A 12,300-nucleotide genomic window follows, 5' to 3' on the forward strand; every position below is an offset into this window, starting at 1 on the left:
TACAGTAAAATGCGATTTCATATTTTTCCTACAAAATTTTCTTCAGGGTGGTCCAACTTAACCTATACTGCATTGCAAGTAGCCACAAGCGGAATTATTGAAGTGTGAATATCTATTAAGGTGACCCATGTATGTAATCATCGATAATAATAGCTGCTTTAGCGCTCATATAGCATACCACTGCGCTTGTAGGTGACTCTTTACACCAATTGAGCCACCTAACGTTGACGCAGGTGACAGGGAAGGCCACACCGACTTTTTACATCATCACATTCTTTTTCAGTGCTTGACTTTGAAATGAACTTTCCGTTTCGTTAAGGTCATCGACCAAAAAAAAAACAAGGAAAGACAAGAACCAGAAAGGAAAAGAGAGTCAGCATTATTGTGCTTAAAATTTTTAATATTGACGCACAAATATTTGAAAAGCATTGGAAGGCAAGCGTTTGCCTTTCTTCGTGGCTTACTGCAAAACCCACATTCTTAACGAAGTTATGCAAATTTGTATGGAGGTAATGCAAAGCAGTAACATGAAATAATCGACTTAAATCGCTTGCATTTCCTGACGTTTTATCAGTGGCGTAGGCGGTTATTAAACGGAATGTGTAATCTATTGGCGCATGTCAAACTTCGGTGCTGCAAATATGCTTACCTGACGGCATTAACTTCCTCGAGTATTTTAACGACACTTAAAGTTGAACATTAGGGGGGGTTTAGAAATATTTCAAAATATAAAAATTATTTATTATTATTATTTCCTTCATTAAAGGCCATTGTTTCCATCTGAACCTCCCCATTTGAGTGAAATCTTTTTCTAGCGAGGTACATTTTTAGTCTAAAAAGAGGACGTTTGCTGGATATGGTATCGTCCTCATCGTCGAAATTTTTTGTCTAAATAAATTTTTTAAAAATATTAATTATGTATTATACTCTTGCAACATGTTGCTACAGAGTATAATAGTTTTGTTCACCTAGCGGTTGTTTCTGTCACATAAAAATAATCGAGCTAAATACAAGGTTATAAACATATATATAAATGATCAGGATGATGAGACGAGTTGAAATCCGGGTGAGTGTCTGTCTGTCCCTCCGTCTCGCCGTACAAGCTGTAACTTGAGTAAAAATTGAGATATCGTAATGAAACTTTTATGCACGTTCGTAGATAGGCGTAAATGGACACCAAAACGCCATTTACTGAAAACATATAAAATGCCAAAACTAAGCCAACCATATTGAGATATAAAAGTGTAATTTGGTACATTGAATTGCAGTAGCAAGAAGCACCTGTTGTACGATGGCGTAGTGGGCGGCAACATTTAAGGAAAAATCCATATCTCGGGATTTACTCCACCAATTTCAATCAAATGTAATATTATTCAGACATTCTTACATTACAATGTGAAAATAGGCGAAATCAGACAAAAACCACACCTACTTCCCATATATCGGACCATAATGAATTTTTGCAGAAAAAATCGGTAAATCTGTGAGATATATTATTTAAATTCGTGGAAAATTTTTCTTAAATAATAATATACCCTTTTGTCAAAAATGGGTAGAATCGGGTCAATACTTCCCTCAGCACCCATATAACTGATATTCACGATTTTAAAACGTTCGACTGACTTTAGTCCGTCTATGTTTACATAGAGTATAAAATGTCCGGCTACACCCGAACTTAGCCCTTCTTTACTTGTTTTGAATTAACATTATTGATTATGAATTTCTACAATATTGTAAAAATTTCTCCAAAAAAAAAAAAAAAGATTTCTAAGTACCACCCTACTGTCTGATTAACTTACTATTTGTGTGAATGTTACTTCCACATTGTATAATATGATATGATATGAATAAGTAGCTGTATGCTTTCAAATCAATGCAACTGATATGATTACAAGAAACTTACGGAAACGCCACTATCAGCAAAGCTATTCATACATAAAGCCGTCCACTCAAACTGCACCCTCTAAAGGGAACGGCAAAAAGTGAAGGCATACAATGTAACTAAACACTTGCTTGTATGTTTGTGTATATTACAGGATTTTATTGACAGTAATGGTTTATTAACTGATTGAGGATTGCTTTAGTCAATAGTGGTGGAGTTTCTTATGCTTTTTTTTTTAGTAAAATAAATATATTTGTGTATTATTTGCGAAATAGCAACATCTGTATTTTTAGTACAAAATTGTATGCAATAAAAAATTAAATAATACAACAACTAACACAACATTGGCATTACTGTCACTGTCAACAACTTTTATTATTCACGAGCTTTCTTTTCCACGCAATGAAATGTTAATTAAGGTCAAAGCTGGACGTGAAAACAACTGCCGCTTTTAAAACTACTAAGTAAATACATATTTACACACATTCAAGTGCGTATATGGTACAAGGTATGTACATAAGCACATTTGCATTTACGAGTGGATTGAGGAGTACGTGGCGAATATTAAGCATTTAATTGCGCAATAATTCAATCCCTTTTACGAACAATATTAGGCGCTCTGCAGCACGCAAAAATTTCATTAATGCCGAATGAATTAATCGATGCTTCAAATTCAATTATATGTACATATGTATGGTACATACTTGTAAGCACTTTAGATGTGTTTACATGAAATACACTCAAATTAATTATCTAACGAGACTTAAAGGTGTCAATCAACAACTGAAAACATACATAACTACTAAATATACATATGTGTATGTATGTATGCAAATATGTAAATTTGTAAATATATTTGCAAATGCTTAACCGCTTACGCTTGTATGTGGTATGTGTGTGCATTATATCTATATAAAAAACCATAACTAATCCGGAAGTGCAGGCGCAAACAATTATCGTAATGTCGAAATTAACAAAAACTGTTAGAAATATGAACATCCGGTCTAATTTGTGAAGTTCTGAGTAAAGGTGGAAATCTGGAAATTAGGGTAACTGAAGTCTTCTTAAGTGTTTCAGAGTCTTTGTGGTTGAATCCAATGCATCCACTCGATTTTTGAAATAGAAATACTTTCCTGTATAAAAAGTGGTTATAAGTATATCAAACCAGACAACAGTTCTACCGAAATTTTCCACATCGAGTCCAAATTTATTGTTATAACACCACGTGTGTACAATAATAAAAGCATTCACGACAGGATATACAGCTCATAAGCTAAAAAGAAATCAATACAATATCTAACAATCCACCTTAACTCTCTCTAAGAATTACAAATATATTTTGAATGGAAAAGAAAATTAAGAAGAATACGTTAGGATAAGAATCCAGTATTGAAAGGTTTTAAGTGCTATTAAATATTTAATTAGACATTCAATGCAAGTATAATATGTGCCACTCAGTTTAACTGATAATACTTTCTCATACAGAAACATATCGATTTATGTCGTGCAGAGACCAAAAATATTTATATACTACAAAAATGTTACTTTTTGAGGTCAATCTGAACCTTTTGCTCTTATATTTATAATCAATATCACGTTCAATCCTTTTATGTCATTCATTACACATATATTTATGTCATTACCTTTAATTACTTGTTGATAGCAATCATTAACTCTTTGATGAAAATTTATCAGTCGATAGCTGTACGCAATCTAATATTTGATTTACGTCACAATCGTTATTTAATTTATCGTTATCGTTATACACTTGGTATTATCTGTCCTAAATAAATTTACCTCTGTACTTACAAAAATACTCTCACTAGTTTAATCAATCAACTGTACGTATTAAGTACTTGAAGGGAAACTACAATTTAGTAATAAATTTTTGAACTAGGTATGTTCTATTTTAGTCAATCAAACTGTTTATCGCGATAATAAACATTATTTTGATATGTTTCTTTGTTCCAGAATAAAAATCAAGTGCTATGAAACTTCTCTTCTCTAACAATGAGTTGCTTCAATAACTTGCGAGTTGCACCCGAGCTTTGTTTATAAAAATGATTAAAAATAATTTTCTTCACATCAACAAAAAAATTTGTTTAAACGAATTTTTGCAATTAAAATTCTTTAATATATTATATTATGTACCCACATTGCTTCAAAAAGGCTTTTATTTAATGCTTTGCGTTACATATATGAAATGGTTTATAGAAGCATATTGCTCTATTGAACTTCCACATAGTAGCTTTCTTATGGAGATACCATGTACTTAATTTAATTTATTAGTTATTAAACTTTCACCCAGTTTTCGTATGAAAAAAGTTTTCTTAAGAGCTTTTACTTTCCTGCGATTACTTTGTAAACTTAATTGTTCTTCTTTTACACATTAGGCTTTTACTAAGTAAAGTTGGTTCGGATAAAAAAGTTTCTTTCGAGCTTTCACCTTTTTGTGGTGATTACTTTATAGTGCATTTCCGGCTTACATATCCGTTAAAAAAGGCAGACCTTCACCATTTCGTGGTGATTATTTTATTATGCATACCTGGGGGTCAGCTACATTGAGCTTTCCCTACATAACGTTGTTTTCTTTTAAAAAAAATATCAGAGGACTTCAACTTCTTTGTTGTAATTACCTTGTAAAACCAAAAACGCACCTTATTACATCGAGCTTACTCTAAGCATAGTTGAATGCGATGAAAAAAATTTCCTCTGAGCTTTCACCTTTTTTCTGTGATTACTTTGATATACAAATAGCGCATCACTTACACATTGATGTTAAATACATTCTCGTCAGCTTATCATTTGTCTAAATTAGCATATAAACTCTTTCCAAAAATTTACGATTATATAATATTTTGTTAAGTAACTTGACGCCGATTTATCTGTCAACATTTTTATAACGGCCCATCATTTATTAACAAAAAATATGTACAGTCAGCCATGCTCATAAATGGTCACAACACATTCCATTTCCTCGCACCCTTTTTAGTTCAGAATTTAACTTTTTTTATTTACCGTTAACTTACGAGCATTTCAGTTGACCAGATATCAAATATGGGTTTGGGGGGGGGGTCTGCTCATATATTGTATATACATACATATAAACGTAAGTATATATAATTTAACAGTAACCTAGCGCCATCACGTGCGTCCATTTTTGATGGTTTTGACACAAGACTAATAACTTAATGACTCCTACACAGCTATTAGACAAATTGATAATTGACTTTGACTTTATTTTAAACTTTAGTATTGAAATATAAATTAACACTCAACACCCTCGTAAGACATAAACTAATAATTTTTGATTATATCTTGCTGTATTTATTTAACGCAGGACCAAGAGAATTTACTCGGCAGCAGCATGGTACACGGAGCAAGTCAGACCAACTCCAAGACACTTCCGCAATATGTGGCCGCTTTATCGGCTGCTGGGGGTGCCTTCGCCGCTGGTACCCTGCTCGGTTGGACCTCACCGGCAGAGGTACAAATTTACAATGGCGCTTACGATTTCCCCATAAGCAATGGCGAATTCTCCTGGGTCGGTTCCGCCATGACATTAGGTGCGGCTTGCGTTTGTATACCCATCGGTATACTCATTAATTTGATTGGGCGTAAGCTGGCTATGTTACTACTGGTAATACCGTTCACCATCGGATGGGCTATGCTGATCTGGGCGCAAAATGTTGCCATGATGTATGCTGCTCGTTTCCTGTTGGGTATTGCTGGCGGAGCTTTCTGCGTAGCCGCACCTATGTACACTGGTGAGATAGCGCAAAAGGAAATTCGTGGCACGCTTGGCAGCTTCTTTCAACTTATGATAACGGCTGGTATATTGTTTGTGTATGCTATTGGAGCTGGTCTCAACGTCATGTGGATGAGCATTGTTTGCGGTATGATCCCGTTGGTCTTCGGTATCATTTTCGTCTTCATGCCCGAGTCGCCAACATACTTGGTTAGTAATAGGCGTGCTAACGACTGCTCAATATAAGTTATAGTGTTAATGAATATTTTTTGTTTCTATTTGCAGATCATTAAGAACAAGGATGAAGACGCTGTCAAATCCATTCAATGGCTACGTGGCAAGGAATATGAATACAGGGCAGAAATCGAAGAATTACGTGAAACCCAAGAAAAGATCAAGCAAAATCAAGTATCATGGATGGAAGGTCTGTCACGTCCCGTCACACGCAAGGCATTGTTTATCAGTTTGGGTCTCATGTTCTTCCAGCAATTGAGCGGTATCAACGCTGTCATCTTCTACTCGGCAAAAATTTTCGAAGTAAGTATTTTTCAGATATTTTATGTATATAATGAAGATTTTTAATATTGTGAGGAGGCCCTTCACAGAGGCCCCGTCTATGTGAGGTTAGAAGTGATTGATTGAAAAAGCATTCTTTTGATAGTAGGTAGTAGTAGTTCTTTAGCTATTAACTGATTCTGATTCGCCATATTTATATCTGAACTTGGAAATTCAGATAGTTTTCTCTCTTACATAGAGTTAAAATATCTAATAGACCGTTTAATTCATAAACGTAACCCTAGGAATAATAATATACAACTAAACAAGTTCAATATGGAACCTTTATGCTCATTCATTATTATTATTTGTGCTCAAATAAAAAATTTAATGACTAGAGTAGTAGTAGGAATGGGGTGTTTAAGAAACTCGAAACTTTAATTTGATATTTTTTATATACAGGATGGTGAACTGTCAAATCAGTCAACTATATTTTCCACAGCGGTGCCAAATTCTTTTTTAAACTTGTAGGAGTTAGTGGAAAAAGCGAGTTGAACGATTTTTTGTGTTTTGAACTTCATTTAATACTTGACAAAAAGATATCTAACTTGAGTTTATGGCACCATTTAAACTTACTTTACGTAGAACTTTTTATCTTAAACACTCTATTCAATAAGCGATTAAGAGAGTCTGTAAGAATAACAGTCTAGCGATAAGTACCAGAAATAAAGAGTATCAAGGTCTTCGTATCCCCCTTCGAATTGAAATCCACCAACAATTGGAAGACAATACCTTACACGTAAAGCACTTCCTTTCTTACGATAAATATAATTACTGACATTTACAAATTCATTAATAATTAACCGTTTACTATTTGTTTTTCTACTTCTACCTAGGACGCAAACACCGGCATTGACGCGAATCTCTCCACAATTGTCGTTGGCATCATGCAATTCATTGCCACTTTTGTATCGACAATTGTTGTTGACAAACTCGGACGCCGTCTATTGCTGCTCACCTCTTCCATCATTATGGCGATATCCACCATCTCCATGGGTGTCTACTTCTACTTGCAGAAACAGGATGCTGACTCAGTTACCAATATCGGCTGGTTGCCCGTCGTTAGCTTGTGCGTCTTCATTGTGCTTTTCTCAATCGGTTTCGGCCCGGTGCCATGGTTGATGATGGGCGAAGTGTTTGCTGCTGACATTAAAGGCGTGGCTGGTTCCATTGCCGGCACAACCAATTGGGTTTTGGCCTTTGTTGTAACAAAGACCTTTGTGAATTTGACCGATTCCCTTGGCAAAGGCGAGACCTTCTGGCTCTTCTCGGGCATTACAATCGTCGGTGTATTCTTCGTCTACTTTATTGTGCCCGAAACCAAGGGCAAGAGTTTGAACGAGATTCAAGCCGAGTTGGAGGGCAAAAGTGCGAGCACAGCGCCAGCCGCAGTCAACGGCGCTGTTTAAATGAGAGCGGGAGAGAGCGAAAAAAAGATGTAAATGGTAAATAGAAGCTGTGCATAAATTAAAGCTGCAAGACAACACAGGAGGCGGAGGAGTTATCGTTTCTATTTTCTTATAAAACGAAAAATTGTGTCTGCGGGCAGTCGACGCTTGCGCGTTGGACTTTGGAAATATGCGTTGCATGTATTAATGCTTTTCTAATTTGATTTTATTATTTTTTTTTTAGAAAAGTATTGCATAATTTTAGCTAATAACAATACATATACCGCATGATACATGTTCACATACATACATATATATATAGACTCTAGTACTAAGCGTTAAATCTAAGCAAAAATACGAGAAGGCAGGAAAAGCAGCTATTTATTAAAAAACAAAAAGAAATCTGCAATATTTCGCTTTTCCTTTGCCTTTACTAATTCTGCAACAAAGAATTTATAATTTAATTATGTGTGTAAGAATTGTAATTGTTATTATTTTAATGTGTTATCTACCGTAAATTGCATATATTCACATTTTATATAATTTTTTGTTGTGTTGCCAACTCATAATGTTTAAAAATATTTATATACACACATGCATACGCATTTGTGAGTGAAACTTTAGTATGTTTGTTTTGTTTAAACTCAAAATAATTTATTATACTCACTTGTGTCTAAGGAAATGCAATTCTATGTAAAAGTTTTTTATGCATCTAATGTATTGTACATAAGCCATTTTTATTTCATAAAAATACAAATAAACTTTTAAAATTAATTTTGTAAAAAAATAATAAAAAATATATATTTTTGCTTATTTAAAAAAATAGAGACATTTTTAAAAACATGAACAAAGTTGTAATTTCAAACAAAATTAATTTTTTTTTAATATTTTATTTGCTATGAAATTGATATTTATAAAGAAAAAAAATCAAAAAGATAAAAAAAAATATTGTTTAAAATATAATTTAAAAATATGTTTTAAAGCAAAAATTGTAATTAATATATCTTTATTATGCGGAAAATTTCATCACGAAAATTAAACACGAACAGCAGATATAATAAAAAAAAATCATATTATATAATAATAATTAATATGTTTTTCTTTTTTTTCATAATTTATATAAATTTTCTTTTGTGAAAAATCAATTTTGTTAAAAAAAAACTTTTTGTGTCAATATAAAAAATAGTTTTAAAGAAATGCAGGCAGTAAAGATGACATAAATAAAACTAACAGAGAAGACTGAAGGTCAAAAGAATATCCTAAAGATCCAGTTATAATCAAATGCATGAAATGTTGAAAAATCATGTTGTAAAAGTGTAAGATGTTTTCAGAGTTAAGTTAAGAGGTTAAAAAGAAAATGGGTGCTGCAATAAGCAGGCAGCCTAAGAAAGAAGCGTTTGTTAATGTGCGTGTGTGTAAAGTAAGCTAGGTTTGTTGGTAAAAAAATCATTCAGTTTATAGTATCGAGGTTTGAACAAATATTAGCAGCATACCACCAACCAAGCATATTAGAGTTTACACAAACAATACATTATATAAAAGTAAAAAATAATAATAATTACTCAAGATACACGAACTAACTGTAAAGTAGTAGAAAGCATAAAATCGCATTTAAAATAAACAAAAATAAAACCATTTACACATTCTAACCGTGATTTGTATTTTTCAATAATTTTTACCAACTTTCTTTTTTATTGCATTTCGTCTTGTGTATGTGTTTACAAACGCACAATGCCATACGAGTGTTAAACTTTTTGCACTCTAAAAATACTTTCAAGCAAAAAATGTTACTAAAACGCAAATTAAATTAATTAAAGCAATATTTTGAGCATTAAAAAAAATTAAATTCAATTTATGCACATATTTTTTAAATTTTAAATTCTTTTTATTCACACTATTTTAACTCACACTATATGTTTGTAATGTGTTTTACTCTAACGCAACTATAATGTTTACAGCAGCCATTTAATGTACATAGCATTAAGTTTGTGCGCCTATTTTTTAATATATAATTTATTGCCATTATAAATATAAAAAAAGTTATGGAAAATATTATAGTTAAAGGAAAGATGTGTAATAATTATAAACATGTTTAAGCAGAAAATAAAAGTATGTCATGTTAATGCATAAATATTTAATGAAATAAAATAAAATATATTATGATTTTTGTAAATGTACCATTTTTTAATTTTAGAATTCCAAAATAAGCAAAATATAATTTTATAGGTTTCGTAATTTTATGATATATTTTGGTTACTAACGTTTTGAAGGCTTTCACTGCCTTGCTCTCGTGGAGAAAAATATACACAGTAAAAAACAGTGAAACGTTTGCCTACAAACTATTTGTATTACTTCAAAATATTAACTGAGGCTAATATTTTCTCAAATATTTAAACTTTTACGGTATAAAAAAATTAATTTTTGTTTATTTTTCTAATAAAAGTCTATAAGCTATAGTGATCCGATCTGAACAATTTCTTCGGAGATTGCATTGTATTGCAAGCGCTTAATTCCGACCGTTTAGTTTTTATGGCAGCTATATGCTATAGTGGTCCGACATCGGCGGTTCCAACAAATAAGGCGGAGAAAAGAACATGTGCAAAATTTCAGATCGATAACCGCAACGGACTGTCAACTCGGCAAAATTCTGCCGCTCCAACAACAACAACTCTCTTCTTTTAAATCGGTTCAGTAAAACTTAAGAAATCGTTGGTATCTTTTCGAAAGAGACACTTTCGAAAAAATCGCGTTTAAAGTTTCAGTTCCGACCGAACTAGTTTGGATACCGGGTCAGCAAAATACCTATATCTCCGAAAATTATTTGAGTTTCGAAAAATCTTCTTGTAGACATATTCATGAGTTAAACTTTTAAAATATAAAAAAAAATGATTTTTTTATTTCTAGACTAGAATATCCCCTTATCCCAAAATTGGCCTAAAAAATTAACGAGTAATTTTGAAAATCTTAGACTAGCCTAATCCCCTAATTAATCAACAAAACCAACAGAAATCAAAAAATTCATCGGATAAAAATTCGCACATACTGCAAATGAGGTTCCGGTGGAAGTACAAACGGAGTTACCATTTTCCACATATTCCTTCCCGGCAATGTGATTACACACGAAAAATAATTGCCAACTGAATCATTTGTTTGAACTTTAATACAACTTTAATCATGTAATATTAGATTTTAATAATATTAGTTCCTGCAATTAAATGGTCAAGTTATTCGTTTAACACATCTTTTGTTAATAAAAATACTTATTGTTACAACACTTTATGCTCTCTTAATTACTTAAATAGAAATAGATATTGTGAGAAATTAGATTTAATGTTATTCACTTAAATGCACAGCACATTGATGCAGCTCCATTTCACCCTAATCAGCTGATGCAGGTAGCTAATCGAGGGTATAACCTTTAATGCATGGCAAACCTGTGGGTACATTTTGCTGATATTTGTGATAATCGGATCGAAAGAAATTTAATAATGTTATTTCCTCCATGAAGATTCGATCGTGGAAGAACTTCCATGATACGATTGTATAAATCAATATACACAAAGGATTTAGCAGTATTATTTGCGTGCCCACAGACCACCAGAACCAGCCCACATATGATGGATGCCGCATATAAGCGTAAATACCGTGTGTTATCAGTTTATGGTTATCTGATTTTTCTTGTTGAACCTTAAAAAAAATAAAAATTGTGCTTTTATTTTACGTGTTAGGAAGGAATATTTGAAAGATAGGGTACTCACCAGATGCGTAAAGCTATTCCGCGCGGTGATCATGGCTACCTTTCTAATAACTTCACCAGTTACACATAATACTACACCGAGTAGCCAAATGTAATAGAAGCTTTTAAAGCTAGGCAGCAACCACACTTCCAAAGCAAACTCAATCCAGCTAGCTATTGCTGCCAATGCATAGGGAATTGAGTGGTTTAAAATAAACGAATCTGTAGAAAGACTATTTGGATTGCACCATGCAATGGCAAGAAATTCTGAGTAATGAAAGAATGACATAAAGAAAGCATAAACACCAAATTGCTTCCATTCATCAGGCGCAAACAAAATTACTAGTATGCTGGCGGCTTCCATAAAACCCAAAAATGTGGAACGAATTGCAATCTGTAAGAGTTTATAGCTTTGATATAACATCAGTGCATATAAAAATGTTATTTGTTTACCTGGTAATCATTATCGCACAGTAAGTAACGTATCACCATATTGATCAATGCATAATACAGTACCGGACCCCACATTGCGGCACCCCAAACATTTGGCACCGTACCATAGTAGATTTGTGGTACAGTAGCAACAAGCACAATAATAGTCGTCGTCAGGTAGCAATATAAGCTTAAACGTCCTTCATGGCACAATGTATTGTCCATGGATGCTGTCCTATGGCTAGTATTCATGACCGAAAAGTTTTCTGCCCGACAACCGCACTAAATTACACGACGTTAATCTTACTTATCACACGTTATTTGTGCTACAAATTTAGAGCTGTTTATGTCTATATTCATCCGGCATTTACAAAACTTTGTGCAATTGGCATATAAATAAATGAAATCTCCTTTTCGATATAAACAAACTAGCAGCTGTTTTAGTGGGCTGCCACACTCATATTATTTTTCAGTTAAATTGATACTAAGATAAATTATAACAAAAATGTGTGGAGGCTATTCTCTCATACCATGTAAATAGTGAAAACTTACGAGCGTT

The 12,300-nt window shown here is 32.9% G+C and overlaps 2 protein-coding genes across 4 annotated transcripts in view; one reads left to right on the forward strand and one right to left on the reverse strand.

Moving 5' to 3' along the window:
• nebu (solute carrier family 2 member nebulosa) overlaps positions 1-9,746 on the forward strand; it is a 66,138-nt gene extending 56,392 nt beyond the window's left edge. For all 3 annotated transcript variants that reach the window (XM_036360447.2, XM_036360448.2, XM_036360446.2), the window contains 3 exons: positions 5,223-5,840; positions 5,916-6,167; positions 7,022-9,746. In XM_036360447.2, the coding sequence (XP_036216340.2) occupies positions 5,250-5,840; positions 5,916-6,167; positions 7,022-7,594 (1,416 nt within the window). In that variant the 5' untranslated portion in view covers positions 5,223-5,249 and the 3' untranslated portion in view covers positions 7,595-9,746. The remainder of the gene's footprint in view (positions 1-5,222; positions 5,841-5,915; positions 6,168-7,021) is intronic.
• Positions 9,747-10,715: 969 nt separating this feature from the next.
• Icmt (isoprenylcysteine carboxylmethyltransferase ste14) lies at positions 10,716-12,192 on the reverse strand. The gene is made up of 3 exons (XM_014241028.3): positions 11,763-12,192; positions 11,332-11,703; positions 10,716-11,260 (listed from the first exon to the last, which is right to left on the reverse strand). The coding sequence occupies exons 1-3, from the start codon at positions 11,991-11,993 to the stop codon at positions 10,973-10,975; spliced, it is 891 nt and encodes a 296-aa protein (XP_014096503.1). The 5' UTR covers positions 11,994-12,192; the 3' UTR covers positions 10,716-10,972.
• Positions 12,193-12,300: the final 108 nt, after the last annotated feature.

This window comes from Bactrocera oleae, chromosome 6 (genome assembly GCF_042242935.1).
Source record: "Bactrocera oleae isolate idBacOlea1 chromosome 6, idBacOlea1, whole genome shotgun sequence".
In the NCBI taxonomy this organism is placed as follows: domain Eukaryota; kingdom Metazoa; phylum Arthropoda; class Insecta; order Diptera; family Tephritidae; genus Bactrocera; species Bactrocera oleae.